General features: G+C 39.5%; 1 protein-coding gene across 1 annotated transcript in view; it reads right to left on the bottom strand.

Moving 5' to 3' along the window:
- The window catches only part of rngtt (RNA guanylyltransferase and 5'-phosphatase), a 105,944-nt gene that overhangs the window by 62,932 nt on the left and 24,548 nt on the right, over nt 1-18,464 (bottom strand). Inside the window, exons 9-10 of the mRNA XM_040018339.1 lie at nt 7,487-7,622; nt 4,998-5,069 (exon numbers count right to left, since the gene is read on the bottom strand). Coding sequence (XP_039874273.1) covers nt 4,998-5,069; nt 7,487-7,622 — 208 coding nt within the window. The remainder of the gene's footprint in view (nt 1-4,997; nt 5,070-7,486; nt 7,623-18,464) is intronic.

Genomic DNA, 18,464 nt, shown 5'->3' with positions numbered 1-18,464 from the left:
AAAAAGAGAAAATATACACTGTTGATGTCAGAGGTCAGAGGAGAAAGGTCAGACTGCTTTAAGCTGACACAAAAGCACAGAGAAAAAAAAACATTCGATAAAAACAAGGTATGCAGAAAAGCATCTCTGAACACACAACACATCCAAGCATGAAGCAGATGAGCTGCGGCAGCAGAAGGCTACAGGTGCTACAGATGTCACTGTTGTCAGCTAAGAACAGGAAACTAAATTTAAAAAAAAAAATGGAAATAAAGTGAATATTGGCTTTGCATTCATCAGGATGCGACTTTATTAGGATGCCCATGCTGATCTGTGTCTGCAGGATGCTTAAGTTGCCAACTGTCTGCAAACAGATTAACCATAACAACTTGAGAAACGAGAAGCCAGTCATGCTGTGTCCTTGTGATAGACTCTCCAATTTGCTTAATGTAGCCTTAACAATGTTATAAGGGCAATTTGGGAACTTCAAATAAGGTCACAGACAGATTGAAGTTTAAGATACTCTTGTTTAAACATTTCTTTGAAGAGTTCTTTTTCTTTTAGGGTGACTGCAAAACCGCACTACATCCTCCTGGAGCAACAGCTGGTATCATGTCCCACACATTCAGCACCATCTGTCAGCCGTGTCATCGGGACAGAACAAGATGTAAGTGTGGATGATTCAAGGCATGTGCTGTCCACGACTGTTCAACAGGGAAACAGCAGACAAAAACCCTGTTAACCAAACATTTCTAGGGCTAAATATCATTTTGGGCTGTGACTCCAGGGGTTAATCTGTCACAGAGAATATCATTAATGCAAATATGCCATTTATGATATCCTCCATATTGATACTGCTGTCACAATAACAACCATGGTTTAGATTAGCAATGTGGGAGAAAAAAGAAATCATGCTGTACATTTATACTAACATGAACTGGATAATGTAAAGAAAATCACAGTGAAAAACTGATGCGGTAGTCTACACCATTCTGCCAAAATTTCATTGCAGCAGCTCAAAAATGGTATTTGTAATATGTACTTCCCCTATGTCCTTATATCCATGCCTGAGAATGCCCCTAAAGGAATAATGGATGATGCTCAGGCTACCCTCATGAAGTCCATTTCTAATTAGTTTGGTCATTCACACCAGTGGCCTGCAGAAGGTCATTTTGTTGGGCTTTGGCAGTGCTCATCCTGCTGTCCTTGCACAAAGAAGGAGATACCGGTTCTGCTGATGCGTCAAGCACCTTCTAAAGCCCTGCCCTCTTCGAGAGTAACTGCGCATCTCCTGGAATCTCCCCCATACTCTTGAGCAAACTGTCTCTCAATGTTACGCATGGAGGAGCTGGACTACCTATGCAACCCCTGCAGATTGTCCAGGTATAGCCTCATGCTACCAGTATTGACACTGACCCTAGTCAAATGCAAAACTAGTGAAAAAACTATTTTAAAGGACGGGGATGGAAAACTGTCAGTGGACTCCACCTGTAAAAAGATTCCTGTTTTGAGGGTTGACTCATTGTTGCCACTCTAGTGCACCTGGTAGGAGCTGAAACTGATTTACAAACCCCCTCTGTTACTTAACTGACAGAGCAATACCCCAGAGGTTTAACTGCCTCAATGCTATACTCTGATTAAAAGGTGTTCTTTTATTTTTTTGAGCAGTTTATATATACACACATTAACTTTTAAACACCAGAGAGCAACATAATGAGAAATAAAGGATAATAGCACGAGGTTGGCAAGGCTAAAAAAATACAGCAAAAACATGAAAGTGTTTGAAATCCTGTTGAAAGCAGATAATTTGGGATAAATTACATTATATATCGGTGACAAAATAAGAGATGTCAAAGCAAGTTTAATGCCAAGCTTCCCTCGGGATATTCGTAATAAAAAACAGAGGCTTTCAGGATGTTTTGGACTAAAACTGTTTGGCATCCTGTTTGACAACAGCACTACTTTATAAAAAAGAAAAGGCCCACAACATTTTAAAGCAATATTGGAGCAAGCTATTCTTTTAACAGGCAACATCAGTTACTGCTAATACAGTGCATCAGTTAGATTTTAAGGAGGAAGAGTAACACTTTTTCTCTATTTTTTTCTCTCTATATTTTTCTGAGACTAGAAGCAGTCGGATTAATGAGCGAACACTTGATATAAAAAGAAGCAAGTATTCAGGCTTTACATCCACATCTCAACAGATGTGGGCAGATTTGATCTAAACCTTGAACACACACAAAAGCCTACAGTTCCGGAAAATGTATTTCCTGTCATCCACCTCCATCACTGAGAGCCGGGGTCGCTCCCTTTGGCCTCGGGAGTACATTTGTGTCTAAATTTGTAGACTGGCAGGTCTTAGGCCAGATTTTATGACGACATTCTATCCAAGTGTACGAGAAGAGTCCCTGAAGCATACAGTTCCCGTTCCTTTATGAGTCACTGCAATGCTGTCATGAGCTTTCTTCTCAGACAGAGTTCAAAACCAGGAAAAAAATGCATCTAGAGATACAGCAAAGAGTTAAGCATATTGCTGTGTTTAACAAGGGGTTGCAAGGTACTTCATAAGTACTTCTACAACATATTCAGAATTATGACTACTCTTCTTAATATACTGCATAATCCACTTGTATTTAACACGGTAGAACAACATGAATTGGTGGATTAGCATTGTTTGAGTAAGCCACACTCAATAAAGGCAGCCAGGGCTTGTGTTCCCTGCAGAATGGATGTGATTTATGAGCAAATTATAGCACGTGAGGTCAACTGAGAAGGCACGATTATCGAATGGCAGCTTTTACTAGCTAGGGGCCAACACTAACCCAGCTCTGGGTCTTGTGTTAATCTGTGCAACTTGCACTTCTTCATTTCTGCTGTAAGTAACAGTCATTACTGATAAAGATGTAAGGTGTATGTTAATGCAGTATAATTTTTAAGTAACTGCACAAAAGGAGACTGCAGGTTATCAGTTTGATTCTGCTGATCTGAAAGAAATGATGGAGCAGATTCAATAGCTACAGACTGTACCTGCAGATTAACTTTTCAAGCAGAAGTAAATGGAACTGACGGCTGTAAAACCTGCCCGTGCCTCGACAGATAGCATCTCTGTGGTGAATGCTATAAGCACTCCTTTCTGCTCAACTGTTTATCAAGTTAAGCCAATTATCTTGTCTACTTATGCACCGAAAGCAAGATTATTTTAGCAGCATAAAAGATAATGAGGTCAATCAAAGTGTCAGCACATAGGCAGCGATGTCAACTGCAAACCTCCATGCTTTTATTTCAAAATAACAGCTTTCAACAAAAAATTAAATAAATAAATAAAAAAAATCAGAAAATTGGGGGGCACGTATGTAAATGCTGTTGTCTTGTCTGTTCCCCCACTGTGGGGGAGCTGACAGTGACTGACAAGCTGCAACAACTTTCAAGAAAGACAAAAAATATTTGTAATTATCTACAACAAGTGAAGTAAGAGAACTCCCTAGCCCTAGCTTAGGGTCATTTTCAGAGTGTAACCAGGCACAACTATTTTTCCAATCAAAGTTTTTTTTTAAGACGTCAGTAAAACTTTTTACTGACTCCTTAGATGCCCTGAAATTACCCAACAAGGCGAGAGGGCACATTCTTCTCCTTAGACTCAAATCAAAAGCATCGCTCTATTAAGCTGCAACCCAACTTTAAATATAAGCAGGGGGTCACATTAGGCCATGAGCCAGGCTGGTGCTGTGTTCTCTCCCTTGCTGCATTTCCACCTTCAATCGCAGAATAAAGCCTCAGTACCAAGGAGCAGCCCACCCCAGGTAATAGAGAAGGCCAGAAAGGATCAATACAGTGCTCTACTGATAGCGGGGTGGGGAGTCATGGGGAGCTGCTAACCTCCACAACATCTCACACAGACGTTCCCCTCGCCACTGGAGCCCTCTATCGAGCCGCTTTCCTGTGTGATCCTCTGATCGATAGAGAAGGGGAGGCGACAGAGAAACATAATAGCGGAGGTAACCCCCTCACCAACTTCATCCCAAGGTATTCATCAAGTTCTTTTTAAAGAAGACAGCAGAGGGCTCCTAAGGGTAAACATGCAGGCTCGTTTGTCTCTGTGACTATCTGCATGCCATTAGCAATATGCAGACATGTTAAAGGGATAGATTAAATTTAGAGTTCGAAAGAGTGCAAGTAGTTACCAGCCTCGCAGTGTTGTTCCCGGGCAGTTCACGAAAAAGGTCATAATAATTTAACAGGAGAAACATGCTGTTAGACATATAAAAGAACACACAGACGCACCAGGCACTTACTGCCACACTGAAGCAAATAATGGACTGCTCATCAGGTCAATCCTGCACAATGCATCGTACTGACAATGTTAAAGGTTAATATTTAATAACATTTGTCTAAGTGGTTATCAAAAACAGGTCAGTGTAGCTGGCAAAACCAATTTCAACTGAAAGCACAAGAGAAAAAAAAAAAATCACAAGGAAAAAACTTTGCTAATAAATATTCAATTATGGGTCAAAAGCAGTTCAGCCCCAGCTTTGTTGTTAAGGTCAGGCTTTAGTCATGACATGTTGCAGGGTCAAACGGAGCCACGCTTTCCCTTTAGCATGCAGAATGATGAAGCTCTGTCATCTCTATGCAAATACTGCAAAGCCTGGATCAACACTGCTCTGCTGCCTGCTGCATTATAGCACTGAAGGAACTCAACCACGAGTTTGAATTTTCAGGTATAAGGGATAAGCAAATCCTAAACCATGTCAGTGCTTCTTCACGTAATACAGTCCCCTGTTTGGATTATATACAGCCTGCTACCGGCTACTGACTAAGACCACAAAATAAGAAACCCTTTTTGCTGAACCTTAAATAAAGAGTAAAAAAAAAAGCAGAGGGCAGAAGCAGCTGCAGGCGGACCGCAGCATTAATAGAATGCATACAATGTCCTTTTAGTTGATTCTACCTGACATCTTGACCTGGCACTTCTTCCGCAATAAAAATCATAAGAAAAGACGATACCTTCTCATACTCACATTGAATTTGATGATGTCATATATCAAATAGCGAGGCACGGGGTGACCGTTCACCTTGTCGATGATCATCTCCTGCAAGGAGTAAGACAAAGATTCGGTCAAGGGGGATGGACAAACGACAAAGGAAAGGGGAGAAGATGCAGAAAGTGGACAGAAAGTAAATGTTCTGAATTACGTGAGGTCTTAACATTACAGCATAATAAAAGAGGTTCCTGTTTGAAACCTGCTATGTAGAAAGTGTGGGAACTCTCTAGAGGATGTATGTTGAGAGAGGAAGATGCCTGTGGCGGTGCAAAAGATAGCAAGCCAGGTGTGTGGTGTGTAAGTACGTGCACATGGGTGTGTCTGTGTGGTCAAGGAGGACATGAAGCAGAAATAGCACTGCACATTTATTATGCAAGGCTGTCAGGTCGAGGTCAGGTGCAGTCATGACGGTTGACACTCATAAGAAACACGTGATTAGTTTTAAAAGATGTGCACAACAGTAACAGTGAAGATGACGTGGAAGTGGAATGTTTTACACTTTAGCTGATAAATATTTGAGACTGACTCACTACGTATAGATAACTATATTTATCCCCTCGTCCCTCATAAAATATAGAGGCACCTAACTGTGCTCTAGTGATGTACCTGACAGATAAACGAGTAACAGGTAAGACATCACTCAAGTACACAGCTATTACGCAAAACGAGTATTTTGGAGGCTGAAAGGCTCATATCAACAGTACCAACAGTATGAAGTATGAAGCTTCTGTTACCGAGATCAGAAACTAACCTTTACTAGCTTTTTTTTTTTTTTTTTTTTTGGGGGGGGGGGGGGGGGGATTCTATAACTATTCTGAAACCAATCGACTACTCCAATGACTGTAGGAGGAAAATTTTCTTATTTTTTTCTTCTTCTACTGGTTCAAACATGACTGGTCAGTAGAGCCTGGACATCTGCCATCCTTTAGTAACTTGATGGATATTCACTTCCAACCCTGCTGGCAGTAAAAGCGGTCTATGTGATGAGCTGAGCGAATTGCCCATTACTGGTATTTTACAAACGTGAGTGTTATTCTTGTCACTTTATTGGCAAAAAGTGAGTATGTCAAAACATTTCTTTTAACATTTATTTGACTTAAAAGAACCCAAAGCCAACAATTTCTTTACATTTCAACATTTAACAGCACCCTTCAGTGCAATGGAAAATTGTTATAGACCTGTCATCTACCAGCCACTTTCCCAAGATGAGAAACTTTTGCTTGAGTACCTGCATCCTAATGACTACTTGAAGTGTGTTACAATAAAAACTCCCCCTGCTGGCTGACGTAATTTTACTTCACATCTCACAGGGCAAAGGACCAGACAACACAACTAAATTTCCACAGCTAGATTGGTGGAGAGGAGAAAAGGTGTGAATGCAAGGCATGCACAGCTCTGAAGGAGGATTTGGAGAGGAGAAATGATGTAATTCCAGGAGGCTGCTGCCATCATTATGGATCTGGTGCACTGAACCATGGCGCAGACAGACAGCAGCGGATGAATACATTAATGTGACCAAAGGAAACTGCCAGGAATTCAATCTACACTGTGCATTCATCCAAAATAGGAACCCAAGTTGATGTAAAGCTCATTAAAACTGTAACACAAAACAGCATGTAAAGACAAAGACCAGAGGCTCTGGGCTAAAGATGAAGAATATCAGACAACACAGCTGGGTTCTAAAGGGATCCTCATAAACTGCAAAATACAGCCTCTATCAGCTAAGAGCCAGAAGCATCAACAGATTAATAAACACGAGTCAAAACAAACCTTGCAGCAATCTAAACACACGGCCACACAGCTTCTTCAAAGGAACACTTAACACGCTGCAATTAGACATCCTGCCTGAGTGAGGAACTTAAATTCACCACATCAATCAGAAACGGTTAAGCTAAGAGGAAGCGCAAACCTAGTGTTTGCATAAAATCTCAAAACTTTGACGAAGCAAAGCCAGGAGCAACACATAAAGAATGAAAGGCAACTTATTTGTAATCTTCAGTATTTGAAAGACAAAAACAAAGTCTGGCTGGCTTTATAATCACTGATGACATGAACGTGCAAGCAGTTTCCTATGTTTTCATGATGACTCATACATGTGCACCTGCTGCAGTGGTGCAGCTTGGACCTGCGTGACACACGCTGCACAGACACGCCAGTGGAAGTCAGAGCCTGGCATTACAGTGGAAGGGTAAGTCACCGACCCCTGCTGAGCACACAGCAGAGCGCAACAACAAAAACACAACGCAGAACAAAGACTGAAAACTGGAACATTTCATTAGTGCTTTCCCCAGGATGTGTGTAATTGGAGTCTGCTGTTTCAAACTGAAACGTGCTCACCTTTCGCACCAGGTTTGACAGCTGGTGTCAATTAGCCTTTTCTAATTTCGTAAAAAGACTACGCAGCAGGAGCAGGATGACAGCAAATTTGGAATTGGAGATGACACTGGACAAGAAGCATAACTTACCCCATCCAACAGAGTATTTGATAGGTGGACACGTGGCTCTTTCCGGAAAGGAAACTCTAGATTTGATATGTGGAAGACGGCGTTGTCTCTGTCGATCATGTACACCTCATTTTTTCCATTGATGAGCATCATGTACCTGTGGAAAAACAGGATGCATCATTAGCTAGTTGTAAGTACAAGTTAACAAGTTTTATTTGTGTTAATCGCTGTGATAGCAATGATTATAAGAAGAATCACTGAAACCCCAAACTCAAGTAGTTATAAAGAATATATTGGAAACTGTAACGCTGTCATAAATTCAATAAAATCCTGGCAATAAATCCTACATTTTTTTATATGCTATGAATCAAAAACACTGTTGGGGACTACTTGGTTGGGATCTTCATAAATGAAGCTAATCCTCATCAGAACTACAAGTGGGAGCTTTGATTAGATTAGATTTCATTAGCAGTGATTAAACAGCCTCCCAGCCGTCACAAATGTCTAAATTAAATATTACAAAATCCTGGCTGGTGCACAAATTATGCGATATCAGTTGTTTTCTAACTATGGTATGTTTTCTGTATGTGTTGAAAAAGCCCAACTAGGGATGGTCATCACAAACTAGCTTAAGTTTAGTACTGTGTAGCTTTTATCTTTTAACATATCCACACATCCATAAATCCGTACATCTCCAACATACCCCCCAAAAATAAGCTTTATATTTATGCGTGTCTCCCATCAATTTTAACCCAAGCAGTTGAATGATTTTTTTTTTTTTTCTTTTTTTTTTTTTTTTTAGAATAATGATTTCCTTGTTTCCATTACACAAAAGGGGGGATTTAAATTGCAACAAAGACAACAGCTTCAACCCCAAAAAAGCAAAGCACTGGCCTCACCTATTGGCTGAATCTTTACTACTAAAACAGTAAAGTGTGTAAGTGTGTGTGTGTGTGTGTGTGTGTGTGTGTGTGTGTGTGTGTGTGTGTGTGTGTGTTCGACCCTGTCGATCAAGAGCTCTTTCACAACACATTCACTGAACAGGAACAGAATAGATTAGAAAAACAGCATCTCAGCATAACTGTTTCAAAATGTACATGTTTTCCATTTCACTCAAAGTATGTTTAATTGTTTCTTTGGGGTAAACTATTATAGCCTTTGTGCCACTTTATTAAAATGTTTTGTATTGCTTGTTTTCATGTAATTTCTCCAGACAAGCAAAGAGGCCTATAATTTTCTTTCATTATTATTTGGATGATTAAGTATGGTAATAATAATAATAATAATACTTTAAAGCTTAATTGTTGTAGGCAAAGAGAAACAACACAGAGAGTCTGTGTATGCCTCCAATGTGCAAATGAGCTGTGTTCAATTGAAAAAGCAAAACAAAAACAAACGAACAAAAAAAAAAAAACCATAGGTAAAGGTGCAAGAGCTTTTAATCGCGTCTGAAAAAGGAAAGATCACCAAACAGATGCTTAATTACCAAAGCACCCATTTTTCCTTTTATCTAGCTGCCGTTAACAAGAACTGCAAACTAAAAGCTGTGATCAGTGTGGCTGAAACTGAACAGACACATAAAAGCTTGCTTATTTTACTTCTAAAAAGAATAAAAGGTGGCTGATACTAAAACGTGTTGTCTTTTTACAAAAAGCATCTTAATAAAATTTTTACTCGATGGTAAACCAATTATTTTTTTTATTACAGAAGTCCCTTAGCATCTTCCACTAGCACAAAAACACTTTGTTAGCACAGAGTAATAACCTATCTTCAAACTGCATACATCACCAGTGGCCCATGCTCAGCTAATCCACAGCACGCCTTTGCAGGTGAGATAAAGAGGCACAAAACAACATTTCTACAGTCTGTTTTCCTCAAGCTAAACTTTTGCAGCAATAAAGCAACGTAACATACCTTGTGTGATTTCATGCTGTTGTCTCTACAGTATATATTTATTACTGTTACCATTTTAAAGGTTTTTTGTTTTGTTTTGTTCAAAGAAAACCAACATGGTCAGTCTGGGGTCACACATTGTTTGTGTTATTGGATTAAATGGTATTACACTGCAAGGGATTTGCTGGTATTTTGTCCATCATAATCTTTATTTTTTCTGCTTTGGGATTCTTCAAAAGTAATATTAAGTAAAAGCAAAACAGAAAGTGAAAAGACAATCCACTGCTGGAAAATTACTTTTCCACCCTTGAGTAGGCCAATCTGGGAGATTCAAAACTTGAGAGCAGCGACTGTTGGACTGTTAAAAGCTGTTAAAACAGGCCAGCTTTCAAACATGGGTCATGATATGAGCATGTGGCTGGTATTAGTTTGACTCATAAGGTGTGCCGCACTGCCAGCGCATGAAGGATAAGACCCCTTTTAGATTTGTATCACCCTTATTTCTCCATCTGCACCACTACAAGGATGGGGTGGGGGTATCTTTGAATAACCAAAATAAACACTACAGGTGAACTGAGATGTTCTTCTCTCAGGCATTTTCTTTAGAGGCGTGGGGCTTAAAAATGAACTGGATATGGGTTCCCACCACATGCATGTTAATCTATTATTTTGTAGACACCCCATCTGGAAAATAAGTCATCCAAATTATTTGGAACCCAGTTATAATTTAAGGATCCATCCTTCTGCTGGTGCTGTCTAATTTAGAAAAACTGACCTAATGTATTTCATTTAATGAGATGTTTTCTTCTTATTGGGGCTAAATTGAACTGTGCTAGATGAATTTTGTGCATCAGGCCAGGTTGCTTTATCATCTTTTCATTAAGATACATAAAACTGAGGTCGAACAATATTCGAAAATACTGAGCCTTGAGCCGTTCCTCATTTCTTTTCATTTTACAAGGAAAATGAGAAACAGGTGCAAGGATCTATCAAAATGTGCAGCAAATAAGGCAAAAACTTTTTTTCGAACAATTCTAACAAGCTTGAAAGTCAATATGAAAGTATGACTATCTTAGATAAGCTTTCTTATATACTTTTTTAAGCAGTGTTCAGGAATAGTTCTTCATGCATTTAACACTCTTCTTTGGATGATGGCTGTTTGTTCTCTGTCAAAATGATTTTAACAATGTTGAGGTCTGGGCTCTGAGGAGGCCATGACTCGACTTAACTCAGTTTTTAGGGTTTTCTATTAGATAGTAGCACCTTTACCAGGACACACTACACCCACTGTCAGAATATGCCAAGTTTTCAGCTAATACATACACTTTTTTTTTTACTGTCAAACTCCATTACCTTTGATATTTTTCAATTATTTGAATACAAAATGCTAACAAATGATGTGTTTTGGGGTGCTAGTTTTAAAGATATTATACATATTACAATATTATATAGATATAAAATACATACATTTCAGTACCAAATAATACCTGAAGAATACCCAGAGAGGCACAGTTGTGTTTGCTGCTTTATCAATAAACACAATGAGCTGGCAAATAATTAAAAGCAGTTTCGAAACAGGGACATTAAACAGACTTAAATCCTTGATCTTCCCTTCTGTTGGTTCCCCAAAAATGAGCTAAAAAAAGATGGGCCACACCCAAAAACACAGACACCATTGTTGCCTTTGCGTTTCCTCCAGAACAGTCTCCAAGTATAACAGCAGGTGTGAGCATTCAGCATTGTCTTTACCCAACTGCTTTGATTAGATTTTCCATGTCAAATAGATCTTTATTAGGGGTTAGGGTTTGTTGTCTTTTTTTTTACTTAAAGAACAATATGTACAGAATGACAAAACCCAGAAACTCAACCATAGTTGACAAGTCCCATTAATGTCACTCAACTTATTTTTGTTGTTTAACTTAACATCCATCCATATGTGTGACATTATTCTGTTTAATGGTTGATTAGTTAAGAGTCAAGTAGGCTTGTCTTTGTTAATTCCACTGAGAGAGAGAATCCGGTGGCTTCATTACACACCTCTTATGAACTCAATTACACTCTGCAGTCTGCTGGCTGCTCTTTAAAACAAAATACCAAGTGCTGAATAAAGCAGAACTAATATGTCGTAATGAGCAACTAAAGCCCTGCTGTATTTGGAAAGGTTAAGTATCCTAATCAATGCGAGTAAAAACTGCAGCAAATTATATTGTATTTCAAACCAGAAGAAAATTGGTAGAAGACTTCCATGTGATACCAACTTACAGCTAGTACACACACTGAAGGGATGTACGCATTGTTGGAAAGCCAATTTGGATGACAGAGATGGATTTGAGATTAATGACTTCCCAAAGGACAAAGACACAAATTTCTCATACCTGCTGTGACTCTCCACGATTATAAACAACAGGATTAGACCTAATAAATATGCCACCAACACCAGCTGGTTCAAATAGGGAAACTTGTCAAGATGCCAAGAGTGAGGGTGTGTGGAAGTTTACACCAGCAACAGTGATGTGTGTTACACAAGTAATGTGCCAATGCCATTTACCCTGCTGACTCTCAAAGGAGATGTCTGGCCCAGGACCTCCAACACGGACCGCACCAAAGTATATCTGGTGAAATATAATGGTATATGAGCGTCTTTATGTATGGTCTTGTTTTATTTTGGTCATCAGCCAATGTACTAGTTAATAATTCCCTTGCTAGCCTTAGCCCCTCTCATCCCTAATGCCTTAATCTTCATTGCAGACATGGATACACACACAGACATCTGGGGAGCTGCTAGCCAAATAGTCATTCTGGTCATATTTATTTCAAATCTGCTTCAAGTCCAGCAGCTGGGGCACATCTGTAATAGATGTATTATAATGAAAGATGACTGCCCCTCCCTGAACCTGGTTCTATTGGAGTTTTATTCCTGTTAAAAGGGGGTTTGTCCTTCCCACTGTCGCGAAATACTTGCTCGCAGGGGGTGTTGTCTGATTGTTGGGGTTTTCTCTGTATTACTGTAGGGTCTTTAGCTTAAAATTTAAAGTGCCTTGAGGTGACTGTTGCTGTGATTTGGTGCCAGATAAGTAAAATTGGATTCAATCAATTTAATTCTCAGATGAATCCCTGAAGTATGTCTTAAAAAGCAGGTTGACAGGAAACACGTGGAGACCATATGTATCATTCAGCTGCCTCTCCACTCTTGCGGTCAGATGGACTTCACAGTCACCATATTGGGCCACAGTATGGTGAAGCAGTGGATGATCTGATATCCTCGTGTCGGTGTTGTTCCCACATCATCATAATAAATGTTGTTCCAGGTTCAACATTGTAAGTGACCTATCACATTGTTGTGACATTCCCCTTTTGTGCCTTTGAAAAATACCGCCTTAAAAAAAATCTACTTCACTTGCGAGAAAAGAAACTGCTTCTGTCCGCCGATCTAGGAACTTGAATTCTTTGCATTTCAGGATACTTTCCTTTAACAGTAAGCGTTATACATATTGTCTTTACAGAGGCAGCTTCTCTTCTCGCAAGTGAAGTCGATTTTTTCAAGGCGTTTGTTTTTTGGGTTTTTTTGAGGTCGCGGATGATGTCAGCAGAAGATGATTGGTCACTTGCAATGTTGAACCTGGAACAACATTATTTATGATGACGAGGGAACAACACTAACACGAGGATATCAGATAGTCCGTGAAGCAGTAGTCCTCATGCTCTAGAGGTCTGATGTAAATAGTAGTGCCACTCTAAGCACTCAAAGTACTTAGACAGTCTAAGCACCTGAGTTGAAGGCAAGTGGATTTTTTTTTTTTTTTTTTTTGGTAGGTTCTTGAAGACATTTTATCTCTCATATAAGAGGCGTCCATATCCACTTTCAAGACCCTAAAAAGAAGTGCAGTTGCCTTCAACTAAAGTGCTTAAGACTACCATGACCTGCATAACTGACAACCTGCCCAGACACACTAACCAGAACTACCTGCAGCTGAAGCTCTGGTTCACGTGACTCTGCGCAAAGTTTTCTAAGGGCGTAGAGCAGAATGTCGACTACCATTGTTTACTCCCATCCAAGAAGGTGGAGCTGACTTCTGACTGCAGGAGTCCCTGAGGGGGCATTATGATTATTTGTCACAATATGAGCCCACTCATATTTCCAGAAGACCACTTTTTACATGACAAGATAATCTTTCAACAAAGCGTGGGTTCCCTATTGCGCAGACACCTGCGTCTCATTAAATACATTAAATTATTATCCATGACATGATAGAAACAAGTAAAAAATAATCCTTTTCAAATATTGTGGAGAACCAGGATTTTATTAAAATAAATCAAATGGTTTATAATGCACAGACAGGACACTTTTACATGACAATATAAGTTATAATACAGGGTGGGCCATTTATATGGATACACTGTAATAAAATGGGAATGGCTGGTGATATTAAAGTCCTGTTTGTGGCACATTAGTATATGTGACCATTGTTTTTCTTGTGACATTACCAATAAGTTTGATGTGTCACATGGCCCTCTTCCTATTGAAAAAACAAAAGTTGTATCCAAGATGGCCGACTTCTAAATGGCCACCATGGTCACCACCCATCTTGAGGATTTTGCCCCCTCACATATACTAATGTGCCACAAACAGGACTTTAATATCACCAACCATTCCCATGTTATTACGGTTTATCCATATAAATGGCCCACCCTGTACAACTTCTGGAATACGCTGGTCAAGAAAAGTGGCCGTCATAAGATGGTGTTATGTGTAGAGTATGACAAACACAACACACACACACACACACACACACACACACACACACACACACACACACACACACACCTGACAGGAGAAAGCGTAAAAACACACTAATCCTGAGATATAAAGCAGGTGGAGACAAGTCCTGTGGAAACTGCAGGGGGATGAAAAAAAGAAGAAGAAAAAAAAAAAAGAAAAGAAATGTTGGTGGAGAAGGAAAAAAAATGGTGAGTGGGCCAACACTTACATTTTTTGGGTGGGAGAGGACGGACTCCATCCTCAGTGGAGCTGAGGATGGAGCAGGGTAAGAAAGGGAACAGGAAATGCCTGCGTTGCCTAGTTTAGGAAAAATGATAACTCCTGCAGATAGAAAGATATACTTGTGTGCAGGGCTAATATCTTTTATCTCAGAAAAGGAACAATGGCTAAAAAGATCAAACAGAAACGCTGAGTGTCACAACAGAGAAGATCTGTCAACCAGTGGGGACACAACAGGTCTGCACAGAGCAGAAGAGGTTCCCCCGCTGTCTAATTAGCCAACTAGCCACGGCTGTCAAGTACGTTCAGAGGAAAGTAGAGACCATTAGTTCTGTGTAACTCCCAGTGGTCCTCCTCCTCATCACAGTCACACCTTCATACCAATACCATTCCTCCCCTCCTTCCTTCTATTAAATTATGTTGGCAGCAGATACTTTATTCTCTTCTTATGGACAACAGGAAAATGTGAAATATAATATGCTCATTTATTCAGACAAGTGGATGCTTCTGCCCACCTCCTCCTCAGCTCTCTGGGTGCTTCGCATGTTATGCGCATTCCCGAGCCACATCCCCCAAACTCTTTGGCCCTAATGAGGCACAGACGGTCATTGTATCGGCTCTGCAAGTCTACAAGGCATGACTGACAGCAGCTGATTTCCAGAGGAGGGTTTAGATCAGATCCAACAGCTTTGCACATCATTAGTGATGCGTCAAGGGGCTGCTCAAGGGACGGTGTTTTCTTTTTCCCCCCATAGGGAGGGCGGGGTGATTTCTCATTTTAGACGGAAGCGCAAAAAAAGAAAAAGTGGGCAAAACAAATGGATGTACATATTGTATTTGTTTGCTTGATGCAGTACTCTTGTGACTCAAAATACTATTTAAATCCTTACAAATTTAAGCTTTTATAAAGAGGCTTACATATGCAGCCAAAGGCAACTAATCCTTTATTGTTGCCCACTACCTGGGCAAGGATTAAGGAACCCAGTACTATGGGTTCAAAAACTACACACACTATAATTGTATAGACAATGTTAACTGTGCTCAAATTTGACAGTTTTTTTGACTGGTTAAACATTTTTTGGGGATGCATTTAATTGACTAGGAGACTAGTGAATTAAATGTGAGGAGCAGCCCTAATTTAAAACTTACTGAACACCAGTAAGAATAAATTCCTGTAATGTAACCAACAAGTTCCCTGTTGAAACAAAATTTCAATAACTTACAAGACAGAATTTTGGTGCGGTCTATTATCATTAGCATCACAGACACTAGGCTAGTACACGCCCTTGCTACAGTGTTGTTTGGCCTGTTTTTGCTGTTGGTTATGAAACGAAAGAGTAAAATCAGCTAATTGACAGGTAGTTGTAGAACACACGATGACCTTATTATATATCATGTAAAAGTCAGCTTCTGTTAATATAAATGAGATGTTTCTGTGAAATTAAAACGATACAACGCCGCTTGCTGTGCTGTCCACAAAAGGCAAAAACCACAACAAACAAAGACCCCACCCCCAGTTTTAGCCATTTGTGAGGTGGTTGCCTGGAAATCTGATGGCACTTTAATACCTAATACATTACTGAAGTTTTGTGGCTATCAATCTGATTTAAATACTCTGATATAGATAATAATTTTCACATTTGAATCCCATTTGGCAGCTGAACTCTTGACTGTGTGGGCCCCACAGGAGGCACACAGATACACACACTTAAAGATTTTGTGTGTTATAGTAAGAAATAAGAAATTAACTAAATAACCAACAGAAACTATAAAACACAAACACACACATATGTGTTTGTAATTATTTATTAAGCATACTGAATTAATGAATAAATGTTTTAATCTTTGTGTTATTTTATTTTGTTATATAAAACACTGGCAGTCTTACGGAGAAAACCAAAGAGCCAAAAAAATGGTAAAGATGGCACTGAAGTCTCTTTCACTGACATTATTTCATCTGAGATGTAAAAGAAAAACACTGGATTGGTGTCCTCTCTTTAAATAAATCACTGGAGTGGTAATCAGGGATGAAACAGGACTTTAAAGAGACAATTAAAAAAGTCCAAAACTTTCTCAAGTCCAGTTTCTCTGAGTCCAAATTGAGCAACATTGTTTGTTTAAATGCCTAAGAACATAATTGGCTCTCTCCCTTCTCTTTGCCCTTCATCTCTGGGGCACAAACCAATCTAGCCCTGACAGAAGGCTGTATAAGAAGAGGTGAAAAAACCCCAACTCAGTTTATGTCTCCCCTCTTGGCAAATCCACTAATTTTGCTGTCTTTCCAAAGCCCATTAGAAGCCACCTCCCTTGGCAGATTGCAGGCAAGTGACAAGTTTGTTTTTTGTCTTGTTTTTTCCCCCCTCACTGTATGACTGGTTGCATCGAGAAAAGCTATATAATATTTTTAGGTGAGTGGGGAAGCGTCAGTACTTTGTCACCGTTATCATGGTACTGAGTGAGGTAGTTTAACTGTCACAGATGTTGATGCGTTGCCCTGTAGTCATGAGAAGAGACTGCCAGAAACACCGATTTGATCCTGACAGCAACTCTGTTAGACCATTACAGGCTGCTGAAAATTAACATTCTTCCTCACTTAACCTTTTCCTGTAAAAAAAATTATACTTGCATGTGATATTTAAAAAAAAGAAATTACTCATTTAAAAGTAAAAATTGCTTTCATTAGAATTGGAAACTTTTTTTCTTTTTTTTTTTTTATCCTCACCAGGGTAACAAAGGGATTAAGAATATGTAAAACTAAAGTGAGGACCTCTAGCAATATGCAAAGAGAAAAATCTTTCATGGCCACCTTGGAGAGACAAATTTCCTATTAAAAGTCCATTTCAGGCCTTAAAAATGCCACTGGAAAGAAAGTGGGACATTTAATAAGAAATGCTCTGCACATTTCATGTAATGCATCAAGAGAATGACAATTTAAGATCACGCCCTACCACTGCCATCTTAATGAAAACCCACCAACTCGACAATCTTCCATCATGTTAGACTGCAAGTCCTGCTGTTGCTTATGTATACTTTTTTTTTTTAATCCTTTGAGAAATTTTAGAATTAGACCCCAGCAGCACATCAAACAAATGACCACAAATCTATTTGTGTTAGTTTTGAGAAGGGCAAACCTTCGCCCCTGGCAGAAACATCTGGAATTCAATATGTAGGGCAGACCTTCCCAAAGTGTGGGGCCCGGCCCCTAGGGGGGGCGCAGAGCCATTGAAAAGGGAAAAAAGCAAAAACAACGCTTGGACACTGCTAGCATAATGGACTGGTGTTTGATGGGGCTCCCACACACACGCAAAGCATGAGATGAAGCATAGCTGAATATGTTTCCAAACTAGGGCTGTTCGATATATAACGATATATAACGATATATATCGGATGAAGATATAAAAACATCTATCGTTTCATTTTACGCTATCGTTTGTTTCGTGGTGTCACAAAATAAACTGTTTACGGCAATATTTTTTCATCGTTTTGATGGTCACTGTAGTGGCTATATTAATTTCTTAAAGTTCTCTCTTTCTCTTATATTTAATATAACCACACTACTGACGGACAAGTAACTGTTTGTATGCGTTGTCGTTAACAACAATGACGGTAAAACCAACGCGTGTCCGCTTGTTTATTTTCCACATAAACCTTTCACAATAAAAGCTGAATCACGTGAAAGAGTATGCAGTGTTTACGGATGAGAATTAAAAAAGAGCCGCCAGGTGCTAAGAAATAAACCTTAGACTCAAACGTTAGAACAGGCTTTTCCCCACAGCACGCCGTGTAATAAATACTCACACACACACAAAAAAAAAAAAAACCGGCGGCAGTTACAACTTATGTCTAAAAATGTATAGTTTCATGCATCGGTTAAAACACTGGACTCCAGGTATACGGCGCCCAGCTGGAAACACTTCAGGCAAGTCGAGCTGCCCGAGATTCACAGAATTTACAGAAAATGTTACATTTTTGTGATTTATATCATTATCGGGACGATAGAGGTCTTATATCAGTATATGAGATTTTGGTCATATCGCACAGCCCTATTCCAAACCAACTTCATTCTAAGCCAAAGACTAGAGAATATGGTGAAGCATATCTTCCCTC

Source organism: Simochromis diagramma, unplaced genomic scaffold (assembly GCF_900408965.1).
Source record: "Simochromis diagramma unplaced genomic scaffold, fSimDia1.1 OVJJ01000802.1, whole genome shotgun sequence".
NCBI lineage: Eukaryota > Metazoa > Chordata > Actinopteri > Cichliformes > Cichlidae > Simochromis > Simochromis diagramma.
This window is presented reverse-complemented; position numbering and strand designations above follow the sequence as displayed.